Source organism: Bombyx mori, chromosome 21, assembly GCF_030269925.1.
Source record: "Bombyx mori chromosome 21, ASM3026992v2".
Lineage (NCBI taxonomy): Eukaryota > Metazoa > Arthropoda > Insecta > Lepidoptera > Bombycidae > Bombyx > Bombyx mori.
In genome coordinates, this window is record NC_085127.1 from 7,075,408 (window position 1) to 7,091,573 (window position 16,166).

The window sequence follows — 16,166 nt, forward strand, 5'->3', positions numbered from 1 at the left end:
TTCAAACGAAAACGACCATATTAAATTTAAACGTTCGTCGATGCTGGGACAACCCCTTGAGGTTACTAGTGGTAGATAAAAAAAAAAAACTATTTAAACTTGATCACGTTTCGCTGTGACCATCCATTACTAATGAAAAATGAAATGTACTGGTTTATAGAGATTACTCGAGTGCTCCCTTTGGTGCTATTATGGTGCTATAACAGAAACTATATTTATACAGTATATGAGCAACTTTATGAAAATGCAACTTAATTGAATAAATCATGTGCGAACACAGACTATGACCCGAGAAACACACATACATTATTTTTTACGTACATATAGTATGTATTAATAAATAAACCCAGTCGAAAGCTGCTGCCATTATTTTGTTAGAAACTTTTCTTCACTTTGTCGAAATACGATTGGCTAGATGGATAAGTTTCATTCATTTTTTTATAATTATTATTATATTACCTATATGCTTTATAATTAAATACTTTTATTTAATCTTTACAATTATTAGTGAACGGATACAGTGAGCTGTGGTTAATGGCTATTTTAATGGCAAAGGATTGAATTCTCGGTGTAGCCGTGTTGAATTGAACCTAGGAGCCTTGAAATTGAAATTCTAGTATCTTAACGCTGTTTGTATAAACGAGTAAAAATGACCTTGAATTTTTTACACAATTTAGGAGATAAGCTAATCCAGATATATGATACCGGGTAATTTTCCTGTATTAAAAAAACATCTGATGGCCAATCTATGGTATCTTTTAAAAACTATACACTAATTAAAGTTTCAAATATACAAGAAAAAATGATTTTATTTATAGAGCAAGACAGAATTCAAAAAAATAGCATCCTGTATTATCTCAACAAGAGATATTCACTATTAGGTCATATATTAAAACCAAATGTTACATTACACCTCTAATATTTGGTTAAACGAATTTGTATTTTTTTAAATTACCCAAAACAATTAACATCAGATAAAAGCCGAAACTTCAGTGTTGTAATTCTTTTTAATTTTCACACATTTATGGATTCGGCTATTGCGCCTTCTCTCATTCAATATAAAGACATCATTATTATACTTTTATTTTTAACTAGGAAAATTGCCCCATTGTGCCTTTCACTAAAAAAGTGTCTAAAACACACATTTATTAAAACTACTCGCGCCCCATCTGACGTGCTTTGAAGGTACCGAATAAGTGCAAGCAAAAGGTTGACTTTTTTTTTTCCTACCTAAGCTGGTAGCCTAGAGAGGCTATTCCAGCGGTATATGATGAATAATGCAAAATGCGAACAAACACAACTAACATGGGTTTTAAATTTATTGATTTCACTACTGGTAATTATAAGCCAAAACTTCTAAAGCAAAGGGAATTTTCTATTCAGCCATATCAAATGCGAGTACCACCTAATGACAAATGACAATCGCTTCGTAATAAATAATTAGATTAAAATTGCGGTATTTATCAATATAGTTCCAGTGATGTTTCACAAGTCTCTTCTTCGTAGTTTAAAATTCGTCTCCCAGAACAGACTTCAACAAAACTCACCCTGTATAATAGTTTCACGCATTCAGAAAATAAAAATAACACATCTGTTATATAGTTTCTATTTCACTACAACTAAAACAACGATTCTAAGCCCGAACTACCAAAACACTAACAACTAACATTTACTCTAACTTACTGGAATATCTCCGTAGTCCTTTAAATGCGTTACAGACTTGAAATAAAGGACATACATGTACAGTTTTATTCCGATTTCGTAAATCTGAATCACATAAATGCATACTTTCAGCGATTTCGGCGATCAATGTTTTATAACGACAATATAATGTCTTTTCGGAAGTAAACCATAGTGAATTAAAAAAAAGCTCACTTTTCTGTTAAAGAGGGTATTCATTAAATAAATTCATCGTCCTAACTGGGACTTTTTGGCAGGAACTCGAGGAGTGAAGTTGTGGGATTTGTTTCATTTTGTCTATTTAGTGTTTCTTCAGGTTTAAATGTGTAATAATGGTGGTTTATTAACTGTTTAATATCTGTGAAAGTGCACAAATGTGGGAAAATGAAACAAAGCTGCTGTTCGTAGCTTCTCGGGATCCTCCAAAAAGTCCATTGAAAAAGTCTCAGTAAATGACCATCATTTTATTGAGATTATATTTCATTTCGTTTTCATTTTATTTCATGCCACGTTTCATATTAATCAACTTCATTTCATAATATTATTTTTCATATAAAAAATGTTTCATACGAATTAAAATAAGACTTGACCTAAAGGTCTTAGTTACCAGTTCATAAAACCCCTTTAAAAAAATCGTCCTAACTCTTTTTGTTTCGTACATTTCTGTTAGACAGTAGAGAGTTGAATATGATTTAAACAAACAACAATACTCACTAGCTGATCGTACTGGTGCACCATACGTTTGAGATGAGTTAGTTTCTTGTCTAGATAGTTGACCCTCCGCCGCTCGTGTTGGTAGGCGGCGTCGTTGCTGACGCGTCTGTATTCCTCGACGATGCGTTGCTCTATGCTCTGTTCGAGAAATGAACATCCGATAACACAAACATTCGACAGATTAAATTTAAAAATTCACTCATAACCTCTACCTTGAGTTTCCTAACAGCTGCTTTAAGAAGGGAGACAAGATATTTTCATCCAATTTCACTGATTTCACTACATCCTATACAATAAGTTACTTTTTCGATTTCGCAATTAACATATTTATTATTAACCTTTCGAACTTCACTGTCAACTATACAATAAAGTTCTCATAAAAAAAACGCTTTGAATTGCATTAATTTGGAGGCACAGCAACGCTGATGGGTTGGGCCAAGGATGAGCAACATGCTGCCCGCAAAGAATTTTTACAATTTCATTTATTTTATCGACTCTCTCCCATTAATTCGTTTTTCTGTTCTTTTCTTGTTTGTTTCTATCTTGCATTAAAATTTGTGTATTTAATCTTTACTTTTTTTATATAATATGTTTTTTTAATTCTAATATTTATTAATAAATAGAGTTAATTTTCGTAATTTATTAATAATAGTTAATTATGTGCGGCACGCCAAAAAAATAAAATTTTAATTGGGCTATTGGTTAAAAAGTTTGCTCACCCCTGGGTTGGTCGATTGATCGGGTGCCGTTCGAAAGGTTAAGTCGGGACTTTTTGGCGGGAACGCGAGGAGTGAAGTTGTGATTTATTTTGTCTATTTAGTGTTTCTTCAGGTTTAAATGTGTAATAACGGTGGTTTATTAACTGTTTAGAATCTGTGAAACTGCATAATTGTGGAAAAATTAAACAAAGCCGCAGGATGTAGCTTCTCGGGATCCCCCAAAAAGTCCACTGAAAGTCTCAGTAAATGACCACCATTTTACCGAGATTATATTTCATCGCATATCATCTCATTTGTAAATTTAATTCGTTTTTAATCATTTATGTTATGTTGCGATTACATAGTTTCCTTAGTTTTTTAATATTCATAAACTGTAATTAATTAAAACGGCAAATTATAAAAGTTCTTATTACTTGACACTGGCTAATGCACAAACCGTGCCGGAGCGAAAAAATAAAGAAGAAGAAGAAGGTTTAAGTCGATTGAACTGAACGGTGAGACACGCGTCTGGGTCGGGCGTAACGGTTGTACGTGCGTTTACCTGATGGTGAGGCGACATGGGTTGCGCCCGTTTGAGTTCGTTCTCGAGCCTAGTGAACAGCGCCGCAACCTGCGCAACCCTCGCGTACAACTCTCTGTACTCCGTGTACAGTTCGGCGAATTCGTTTTTGTAGGCCCGTCGCATACCCGAACTCGTGATCGGCGGGTATCGCCTGCAATTTGAACACGAACGCGTCTTAAGTACCATACGTCCGTGGGGTCAACGCCCTCGCATATGCGTCGCTTTACGTACCTTTCGATCTCATCTAAATCAGTCGTATTCTCGTCAGGCACAGACGTTAATTCAGTATTTTCTAAGGGTTCCGTATTTGTGATGTCTTTTTCTGTAAAAATAAAAATAAAAAATCAACCTTTTACTTTTTTGGTATTTACATGAAGTTCGACGATTTGCGGTTTCGGTTCAAGCGACATTGCAAATAAGAATAAAGCAAATAAATATTTAAAGGAAAACAAAATTAATGGCTGATTCATGTTGATCCAATGACGCTATTCGCTGACGTCGAAGTTAGTCGTTTAAGAGCAGTGTCAATGGACTGTGAAGTTTATACGGGACCGATCGTGGATTCGTCTTGTGATTACCATACTACCAACAATGAAACCATTAGTGTGGGCTAAGTTTAATAAGTGTGCATGAAGAACGTGTTCATTGTAACTGTCCCAAGAAAAAATGTTACATTATTACAACTGGCAATACTGTACATATTCGAAAAAATTGATATAGAGCATAAAACATTCCAGAATTGGCATGGCAGAACTGTTCTTGCCAGGTACTGGATGAGCCAACGCAAGTTTGCCGTAGATAACAAATTATGATTAAAATTACCTGTGATATTAGTTTGCTCTACGGGGGGACTACTTCTAAAGCCGTTCGGTTTGACCGGAGGACTGGGACAGATTTCCTTGACTGTGGTAAAGTTAAGGGTGTAACCGTTGTCCTTTTTAACTGTGAAAATTAATACAAAATTTATATAATCAAATCTGAAGAGATTTCTATTGATGCTTTGTATTGTATCGGGGCGTGTCAACTCTGATATTAACAAACACTGGGAATTTATTCTTCAATTAAAAATGTTAGGATTGTTGGAAGATGTTTTACAAAGACAAATGAGATAAATGATACAAAAAAACAATAACAAACAAAGCTCAATAAATACTGTAGCATCTATAAAACTATGAAATTACTACAAGACCATAAATATTAAAATTTATGAAAATGCTGTGCAAGTTGAATTGCTCTATGAATCAAGAGACGTGGATCACCTCAGCATCATCAAGCGATTAATACCAGATTCGCCCCATCAACGTGAACTCATCATGCACAGAATAGGATAGCAGTTATTCCAATGCAATTAGTCTTCGATCTTAAGTTGACGAGGTGCTTTGTGGTAGAATGTTTTTTTTTTGCCCTTGTAGGCAGACGGGAATGCGGGCCACCTGATGAGTGTTTACCGTCCCCATGGACTTCAGTAATTCCAGGGGCAGGGCCAAGCCGCTTAAACCGTTTGTTTACTCGTTCATTCGATTGTTAAATTTTATTTATTTATTGCTTAGATGGATAGACGAGCTCACAGCCCACCTGGTGTTAAGTGGTTACTGGAGCCCATAGACATCTATAACGTAAATGCGCCACCCACCTTGAGATATTAGATCGTAAGATCTCAGTATAGTTACAGTATAGCTATAAAGGTCCGTACCCTGCGTTGTCGTCCGTTCATCCTCGTTGTCGGATGCGTGCCGCTCCCCCGACGAGGTGGTGGCGTACCCGGACGAGGGCGGCGAGGGGCGGCGGTAATGCGAGATGCGTTGCTTCTTAACGGCGGGGGCGTCGTCCCCGAGGGCGGCGGCGGGCGGGCCGGGGGGCGCGGGGGCTCGCTTTGCGCCGGGGGACGCGCGCGGCGACAGCGACTGCGCCGAGTCGCTGCTCAGCGGGGGAGTTAAGTTTTGAGGTTTCCGCCTGAATTTTAATACAAAATAATAATTACACAAACGTATTAGGCATGTTTCAGCACTTTTATGATTTTATAGCTGTACCCGTGCGCTTCGCTGGGCATTTCAAATTAACATTATTATTTCTCACCCCCACAAAGATACTCATCATTAACGCCCCCGCAACTGGTGTAAGGAGTCCAACACTCATATAAATATTAGCCTATCCATTAAGTACATGTATTTTCTACATGAATACCAAGTTTCAAGTCAATCAATCGGATGCATAGTTCAGTAGTTATAATGGAACATCCGTAAAAACCACTGTAGATTTATTATATTATGTTATTAGTATAGATTTATATCGACAAAATAAACAGCACGATCTAAATAATTCGCTAACGTAAACATTTTTTTATAAACGTAACAACTCATAATTATCGATCGTTCGCAAACACCAAAGCGATCGTGAGACCGAGATAATTGCGAAATCTATCTATTGTTGGACACGTATACCCATTTCGGATCACTGCGCAAACGGAGCGAATATTTATTTGTATTTTTATTACCATTTTAGTTTCATTTAAACATTTAATAAAAAAAACCCAACGAGACCACGAATGCCTTTCTTAAAATTTTATCTCCCTACAGTTAACCGAGTTTTCACTAATACGTAATAAAACTATTTGGAAAATTTTAGAGAAACATTAATTAATGGCTTTTATTAACATTACTTTCACAAATCATCCACTCAAGATACGTTTTTACATTCACAGAAACAATATCAATTATTGTCATAATATTGTAAGTGACAATAACATCAATTCTTTTTTTTAAACATAACAATGTACTCGTAATAATGACATATTATATTTTAAAAAGATTAAAACAATACATCCTACGTCATTTATGTTGCGATGACGTTAGAATGTGGTATTCATGTTTTTCAGAAGCCCACACGAGGAAAACGATAGTTATACAATACGTTTAGTTTATTTTGCAAAATCAACCGTTAAATCAATGTCGTTCTCTCTCTATACATCTATTCCGATGAGCAATTTATACAAATCTAAAGCTCAATATATTTTTATTTTGAAAACAACGAATAATGTGTAAAATAAATATTTAATATTGACTACTATATCCTTGAAGCATGATTTAATCAAGCCTGGTTTAGTTTTTATTCTGATGGGAGGCAAAACATCGTCTAAGCCAGGGAGGGATTCCTAAAGTGGTCCCCAAGGAATCGATATCGGTTTCCCAGGGGTCGAAATAAACGAAAACTAATTTTGGGGGATCGACCGGGTTTAAAAATCGACCCCTATTAATTAACAAAAATATTTTAAACCTTCAATATCTATACTTTATAAGTTGAAAGAAGCACTATTCTCGCGTACGTCTGAGGCGCAAAAAAGTGTTAAATGCTTTGCATATTCTTTCTAAGAAATTTTTATTCTAAGCAATATTTTAAAGTAGCTTTGTACAGACATAATAAATCTAATTTAAACGGTTATTTTTTTAAACATAATTATTGGAATCATACAAAACCAGACAATGGTATAATATAAAAAAGTAATTTGTTAGTTTTATTGTTACAATGAGAACAAATAAGTGAATGAATTAGAATGGGGATGTGACTTTGACATTTTCAACACTATTCTGTCTATTTCTACCGAGAATCATTCGTGGGGTCTGGTTTGAACAGTTGAAGTTGAATTGAAAGTTCGACCTCATGCCTCAAGGCGATAGCCACTTTGTGTGACGTAGAATACTTCCGGTAACTACGTAATACCAGATGTGCCCCAAGCCATCACCCTATCTATAATAATAACAAAGATACGTTTTGATATTCCCTTTATTATTTTCCTTGTTAGATAACAGTATTTTCGTTAAAACGTCACCGAATGTCACGTCACGCTTGCTTTTAAATATAAAATCATTATCATGCACAAATAAGGATTTTTATATCTTTAATTAAAATTAACTCTGTAACTAAACCTCATTTCAACTTGTATATTAGTAATTAGAATATAATGAACAAGAGTCTAGAAATAAACTATGATATTATTGTTTAAACATTATTGCCTAAAACGAATCAATGTCAGTTTAATAGAGGAAATGATATTGAATTAATACATCCTTGTTGATCAAAAACGAGAATACGATTTCGTTTATTTAATTTAAAAAAACATTTTCGGAAACATCTTGTGGTGTTTGTTTTTTTTTTTTTCAATTTCACGTCGATGGCATATCGGTTATATGGTATGCTTTGTGGTATGTGATTAGCATAACACTTGGACTACGTCCTAACAGCGTAAGCGTTTACGCAGTATGTTACGTTAAGAACTTATACGCATTGTTTCTTTAAGTTATTAACATTAAATCACCGTAAAGAGGCAATGAAAATACGATTAGGAATTTGTTTAAAAAAAGAACTGAATCAAATCGCGATTACTCGATTGTTATATTAGATGTTGCCAGACTATTTAGACTTGAACGATCAAAATTAACGAATCACCAATTATAATCTGTTGATTATATTTAAACGATTTTGAAAATCCTACAATACAACTTCAGCCACTATGACAATTAGAAAAAGACAAGAAATAAGTTGGGTTAGAGAGATTAGTGTAAGAATTCATTCGGTACAATAACGATTCAGAACAATTTGGACCGCAAAAACAGTCTTTTGATCTAGTATTAACAACACTAATAATGTAGGGACACTTTTTTATGATTGAAGGATTACTGGTGGCACTGGTGGAAACTGGAAAGGCCTCCCTTTCCAGTTTCACCAGGACTGGTAGGCGAGCAAAAGCTCAGCCAGGAGGAGTGGGATTTGCTAACAGCTGCCCGAGCGCCTCTGAAGGAGACCTAACAACTCAAGAGCAACTGCTTCGCGAATGAATGTACTACCGGATCGGAATCGCGACCCGCTGAGAAGATCCGGCGAGAAACTCAGCGGACTGATGCATGGGTTAGGTTGCACGTCGACCTCTTTGTCGAATTCGACGAGTACGGTTTACCGGAACCCATGTCCTCTGTACCCATAGTACGATTTTTTTTAATTTATTTATTTAAATTACAACAATATTTACGTACCTCTTGAGCATGCGTTTTTCCTCTTCAGTGTAGAACGGCCAATCCTCGTTGACGTCATTCCAGATGTGCCTACGTAAGTGGTAACAGTTGTCCTTCATCAAACTAATCTGCGGTAGTATTTTGTTCACGGCGCTCCGCTCTTTATCCTTGATCCCCTCTGAAAAGGGACGCGCGCGTCAGTCGGGACGACTATTAAGGTCGTTCCACACTACACGGGAGAGCCTTCGCTATACTCGAGTGAATGTGTACCAACCTTCAGTATTATGAACATTAAAAAAAATAATATTTAAATTAACTTACCGGAGGATAATCTAGTGTACAATTCGGGTTTCTTAAACGGTTTCAATGCTAATAATTGTATAAGTCTTTCTCTGTAAAAGAAATGAACATGACATTAAAGTTAAGCTGTTCAAATAAAAATTACGATTTTGAACAGAGAATCTCGGAGACACATTTTTTTTATTTTTTTCCCCTAGTAGGCAGACGAGCATACGGCCCACCTGTTGGCGAGTGCTTACCGTCGCCCATGGACTTCAATGCAAGGAACAGAGCCAAGCCGCTTTTATTAAAATGGGCAACCGAGTATAAGGTTCAGTTAACATTAGGCGGTTATCGGAGCCTATGAATCGCAATGTAAATTCACAGTCAGTCTGCTTGGGGGCACTTCAAGATATACGTTTCATTGCAGCGGCTTTCAAGCTGAAATTATTTTTTTCCATACCTATTCGCTGGTACCCTAGGGAGCTATTTCAGTTAAGTCCGGACAGGTAGGTAAGCTCACGGTCTCACTCTGAGAGATTTTGCTAACACACTAGCCCTAGCGAGAAAGTCAGTGAGCTGTGTCTATCTATGGGTTAGTTAGGACGCTGCAAAGCAGGGTAGTGAAATTATTCACCCATTATCATGACTGTCCTTTAATTGTGTGTTTTCAATAATATTACTTGTCTCTGGTCCTCCTCGTATCATAATCCAGCGACCAAGACGCTAGCTATAGTACTGTAGGCCAGGGGTCGGCAACGCGGCGCCTCGATCGATTTTTAATGCGTCCTCGCTGGACTAATGTAAATGTATGACAGCCAGAGCGATTTACTTACTCTTGTCAAACGGCGATATACAGCAAGTAGTCAGTTAAGTTTAGGATTGTGCATAGATTAGCAGTTTGCTAACCTTGAGCGTATCTAATAACACGCACGTATTTTTTGTTGGTGTGTGATCGTATTTCGAATAGACCACGCGTAGACCGTGCATTTAAAACTACCAAGTAATCCGAAATAATTATTTTCTTCCAATACCGAACAAAGCTTAATGACTCAACTTTATATAATTGTTTAAGGACCGGGAACTCTAAATATATCCCCAATTATAAGAAATTAGCTGAAAATATGGACACCCAAGTTTCACACTGAATTATATGTATCATTATGTATGACACCAACAAAATAAAGTTATAAAAAAATTGTTTTTTTTTTTAATGCCTATTGATACCTGTCGATTATCTGTAATATATGTGCCCTCGGTGATTCTCAAATGCAGTATTACGCCCTTAAGGACAAACAGGTTGCCGACCCCTGCTCTAGGCATTTATTGTTTTCTATAGAATCATATAAATACTAATTTATTTACATATTTACTTTGAGAATATTTATACAGTCACAAGACTATAGACTATTTATTGTCTTATCTTTTGTAAAATTAATGTTATTTACAACCACCTTATTAACATTAACGATAAACAGGGTCTGATAACGCAGCAGAATCAATACGTATTTTTTTTCTACTCTTGAAACGCTCAGAAAACGGTTGAAATCACCTTGAGTTATTTTGCATTGAACAATAACAATTTCTATATAACCTCGTTCGTCAGTGACTCATTTAAAAAAATAGTATGTAATAAAAATATATATATAAATATTTTCGACAGCACTTTATATTTAAACCAGGTTTGCTTTGCAGTTTAGCTTGCGTAAAAAATTTTCAATGTAAAAAATCAACCTCGTAATTTTTTAAGAACGATCTCTTTGCGAAAAATCAAGTCGGACTATTACTACGCCAAAGAAGGACAAACAAAATAACGCTTTCGCATTTGTTAATGCATTATTATTTGTCTATACTAATATTATAAAGAGGAAAGATTTGTTTGTTTGTTTGTTTCGAATAGGCTCCGAAACTACTGGACCGATTTGAAAAATTCTTTTTCCATTAGAAGCCGACATTGTCCCTGATGAACATAGGCTACTTTTTTTTTTTTTTTTTCATGTGTTTTAATGTTTCCGAAGCGAAGCGAGGGCGGGTCGCTATAAATTATACGCAGCTACGATTATCATAAAACGGTCCTGCCATAATTCGATGTTAATTACAAATATTTTTTTATTTCTCAAAACTGCTATTCCATTCTAATTACCATTTAAAGAAGCTAGAATCTCTATTTAAATGGACAAAAAAAAAATAAGAACCGTTTTCTAATATGTATTAGTACTATGTCAATTCTTTGAAAATGTAATTATGTTCGAATTTCGATCATTGTCCTAAAATTACTGTTAATAAATTAGATTTATGATCTTCAAACATTAGTGAACAATTATACTAAAGACTTCGTTATTAAGAAATAATAATTTAATAAACTTTAATCGTTAGAAGGTTGTTAGTTCCTAATTTTTGTTGGAGCATTTTTTGTTTTCGTTACAAAAAAAAAAAACGAATGCTGGTTGTAAATATGGTGTGTGTGAGTGTTTAAACAAAAATTATCATATTCATTGTGCTGATAACGATGTGTTGCGGAATTAACATTTAAAAGAACCATTGCCGCGGAAAACGTGCGGTTAAACGTTACAAAATAAATATAGGCATATTTTACTGTCGAAGGCAATTTTAGGAAATTTTCTGATATTGTTGTTGCTCGAGTAACGTTTACTATGAAATGTAAATTATGTAAACACGACCGAGACCCGACGTTTTTAATATTTCTATCAAAACATTTACGTACCTTTGTGTTTTTTTTTTACTTATAATGACATTAAAGTTTAAGGGAAACGTTCTAAAAAGGAATATCCATGATTTGGGAGCATTCATAAAAAAATGCTTTACAATTATTTTCGTACCTAACCGCAAGTAATGTAATATTGATTCGCGAGGTCAACGGTTTTTTGTAATGCAGGGGACCACACAGCTTTTCTTAAGATTGCGGGTTCAAGATAAAATTGATTGGCTTAGCTTAATAATGACTGTTATTTGGCTGATATTCTCAACGCTTTGAACGTCAGCTTTGTCAACTAATCTTCTTACTTACTACAGTTTCGGTTAATTAATTTCTATTTAACTACTTGTATTTCGAAATTTAGAGGTATAAGTGAGTGTAGATAAGAGAAGATTACTCACTTCAAAGATCTCCTAGTGAGATCCGGGTTATGAGGCGGACGCTGATGATGCGTCGCTAGGTGCTGGGGCGGCTGATGGGGCTGCGTCGGCGCGGGTTGAGGACGAGGCACGTTCGCCGCCACCTGAGGCCGTTCCACGCGCTCCACCCGGTCGCCTCTCTCGACCCGCTCCGGTCTCTCTGATCGATCAGGTCTGTCGGGCCGATCGGGTCGATCTGGACGCTCCGGTCGGTCGGCCCGGTCAGGTCGATCGGCGAGTTGACCGGCGGTATTGTTTGACACGTACGAGTGTCGTACTTTTACACGCCTTCCAATGTCCGTCATGTTAGGTTTAATCACGCGGGTGCTGAAATTATAATAGCCGCGTAAACATGATAATTTTGGGAGACCAAAACCTTACTTTCTTTTACGCTAACGTACAATAAAAAAAATTCAAAACTTGATTTACTAAGTACCATTTACTCTGCTCCGCGGCGACCGTTTTCGCCATCCGGTCTTTTGTGGCCTCGTACGAGTCGTCATTGGCTTGGACGCGCATTCTTCGCGGTAGCGGCCCGCACGACTCCAAACGCCGCGTGCCACCGCTCCTAACACATTCAAACGCACCCTGGAATTTAAAAAAGAAACGATAAATTACCGACTCTTAAATTTACAAGCGGTATTCTAAAAAGTATTTAAGTATTAAGGCATGCTTTGATTGTCACGCAGTCATCACGACGACGATGACAAATAATCGACACGAGAAATTTATTATGTCATAGAGTGAAGTCGAGATCAGCTGTTTTTCATGATTGCGAGATATGTAGGTATATTGTACGTGTAAAATCGAACGTTTCATCTCATAGCAGTGCAAATTTACAACACCCACGCGTTTCATTTATAGAAGCGGTGAATCGATTCAGGTTATTTGTAGTCTGAAAATTTTCGCTCGCAGATTTGATGATAAGTGCAATCTTACAGACACAGTTTACACACGATTCCTCCGCGAAATCTTGTTACCGGGCCAGAACGGTACCGGGCCGCTTTTCGTGTTTCGTTTTATTGACTGTAAAGTTTCTATTAGACTGAGGTTCATCGAACAATTTTACATCCCAGTACGGAATTTGATGTTGTGCTGGCGAAAGATGCTAGAAATTCCCTGGACAGAACATCGCACCAACGTGTCGATCCTCCAAGAACTCCAGATAAAGACGAGGCTTTCTACCATCTGCCTACGTAAAGTTCTGGAATACTTTGGCCACATTGCAAGAAAGGATCACAGCAGCTTGGAGAAGCTAATGGTGACTGGTAAGGTGAACGAAAGAAGACCACGAGGTAGAGGCCCGACACGTTGGACTGACCAGATCCGCACTACCCTCGACACCACAGTTCACGATGCTCTACACTCGGCGGCAGATAGAGGCAAATGGCGTGGAATGGTGCGTAATAAACTCCTGTTGGGAGGAGGTGGTCACGACCCTCAGTATTGAGGAAACCGAAGCAAGATGAAGAAGAAGACGGAATTTCAGAATGGAAAGTGGTATATAAAAGGACTCTCGGATGGTAAGTTCTTAGTCAGCTCTTTATGATGCAACACGAATGCTACGCGACTGAAATCGCACTTTCTAACGGCTGTTGGGTAACTTAGTACGCCGTCCGCCGCATTCCGGCTTCGCGTAAATTAATGTTTATTTTTTTACGTGGGTATCGACGAAATCACGAAACGACAAAAATACTAACTTTCCTTGAGAATTTACTGCGTGTTTTAAATGCAAAAAAAAAAAAAAAACGTCGTGACATTCGTCAACATTGTTCAGTATAAGAATGGATTCAACGAAACAGACTCAAAAGAGTGAATATTTCCATTTTCTCGAGTGAATATTTCTTCTGAATTATTCTTTCGGGGCATCATCTTATTTACAATTCGCATTATTATTATTATTTTTTTGCCAAACCTTTTGCCTACCATTCCCGAATAGGTTTAGGTACATAATATGTTGTCAATAGGCGATCGATTATAAAACTCTCTTTCTCTCTCTAAGCCAAGTCGAACGTTAACGCCGCCTACCGAGATCAAAACTAAAAGAAACCCTAAAAAATATGTGAAAGGAATTCTTAAATTAATCACAAGCTAAACAAAACTTGTAAGAGGGCCACAACTTAGCGTTTCGACCGTTTCGTGACCTAGAAAATCAAGCGTGCGCGATCAAGGGGCTGCCATAGAGAATATTAATAAATCCACAATATTAGTAGCATCAGCTGATCAATATATTCGATACACGTTTACTATTCGGTTTAATGGTTTCCTCTTGCTTTTGACTATGTCCCTGTGCGTAATGTTGTTTACATTCGACTAATTTTCATGGCGAAAAATGAATTTAAATATTTGTTTTAAATTACTTTAATCTTTTATAAAGCAATTTTATTTGAAGTGGAAGTTACTGTGGTTTTAGGTTAATTTGATTTATATTTTATTTAACAGCTTTTGTAACAAAATTTGTTCGATACTAATGTATACCTTTATTAATGAGATAAATAATTATATAAACACATCATTCTCTAGGTCGATTCGTTTTAATGTTGGAAAAATATAAACGTAAACAATCCAGAGCGTTCATTTGTCGAAACACTTGAACTAACAGTATTATTCGCTTTCATTTTATTTGTTGCACTCATGTGCTCTTTTGCTGTACTTATGTAAAAGGTGTATTATTCATCACACAGAGTTCAGAATGTATTATATATTTAATAAACAATTTTATTTTGTTTACATAATTTTGTATTAAAAACAGATGTGTAAAGTGAGTAATTATCGTATGATATTCTTATACTGATAATGTAACAATTTTTTTATTGCGAAATGTCGAATACATATCGACGCTTGAAAGGCAAACATGACTAAGCGACAATAACTGCTTTGTACATTAATTATAGGCAATAACCATATTCGATGCGCAAAAAATATATATTTCTAGGTCTATTAAAATAATTTCAATCCTACAGCTACTAACTAGATTCTACTAGAGCTAGATTCGTTAAAATAAATTTTGTTTTCAGGTATTTCAACTTTAAATTCTAGGGTCCGCAGACTAAAGCACATAAGTCAAAAAACTCTACTTTACAGGAATTAAAAAAAACTATTTAGAATCTTATACATTAACAAACTTAATAATGTTTATTTGAATTATATAAGTCTATAACACTAACTTATTATTAAAATTAAATATTTTAAAGTAAATGTGATTATTTAATCTTTAGATGACTTAAGTTATAAGGAACACAATAATAGTATGAGTTAAGTGAAAAAGATCAACAATTAAGATATATATTATAATAATATAAGTCATAAATATAAATAACAACTCAATGTTTAATTAAAATTCTACTTCTTCATCGAGTTCTAAAATATCTGGATCAGTATTTCGTAAAGTTTCCAACGTGGGAAGACTTACGTAAAATTCATGGAAAATATCCGGTATTAAAGGGAGCAGCGAAATTAAATCATTTTTTTTCTCGATGGATATGGGTAATGACTGTATAGATATTATAGGAATATGATCAGGAACACTGGACCCTCTTCTTTTATAGTTAAAGGTAGAAAAAGGCGAACCTATATTCAGGGTGTCTTTATAAGTGAGAATGCCAAATTCTTGCTCATAGCGTAGCCATCTTTTTTCCAGCCATTTAAACTGCCGCCCATCGGTATCTTTATTTCTTAAAACTAAAGCACTTTTGAGGAGGGATGAAAAGTCATAAAAGTCTGTATTTTTCATTTCAACAACCTTAAACTTTTTGCTGCTAGACCGGATCAACTGTATCCAATCATGTGGATGAAATACCTGTAATTCCGTTTTCTTCTTTTTTTTTTCTATGATGCCATGATCGGTATCTACTTCTAAATGGCTATGGCCAGGTATCATAAATTTGTGGTCAATTGTTTTGATAGCTCGATGTTTTTGCAATACCCAAGTAAACATACAACTGACATGGGAATTCCTATTTTGCCCACCGCATGTATCCGAGTAAAAAATTATATGTTTCGTATTATCAGATACGGATGTTTCTAAGTGCTTGTAAATACAAGAAGCGATTTGGTTAGCTCCCCGAGCTG

At 35.8% G+C, this 16,166-nt stretch overlaps 1 protein-coding gene across 1 annotated transcript in view; it reads right to left on the minus strand.

The window, feature by feature from the left end:
• Positions 1–16,166, minus strand: part of LOC101740554 (RNA polymerase II elongation factor Ell) — a 60,519-nt gene that overhangs the window by 11,514 nt on the left and 32,839 nt on the right. The window contains exons 4-12 of the mRNA XM_038018580.2: positions 12,532–12,683; positions 12,078–12,422; positions 9,003–9,073; positions 8,703–8,859; positions 5,369–5,628; positions 4,498–4,617; positions 3,907–3,997; positions 3,655–3,826; positions 2,395–2,532 (exon numbers count right to left, since the gene is read on the minus strand). Of these exons, the coding sequence (XP_037874508.1) occupies positions 2,395–2,532; positions 3,655–3,826; positions 3,907–3,997; positions 4,498–4,617; positions 5,369–5,628; positions 8,703–8,859; positions 9,003–9,073; positions 12,078–12,422; positions 12,532–12,683 (1,506 nt within the window). The remainder of the gene's footprint in view (positions 1–2,394; positions 2,533–3,654; positions 3,827–3,906; positions 3,998–4,497; positions 4,618–5,368; positions 5,629–8,702; positions 8,860–9,002; positions 9,074–12,077; positions 12,423–12,531; positions 12,684–16,166) is intronic.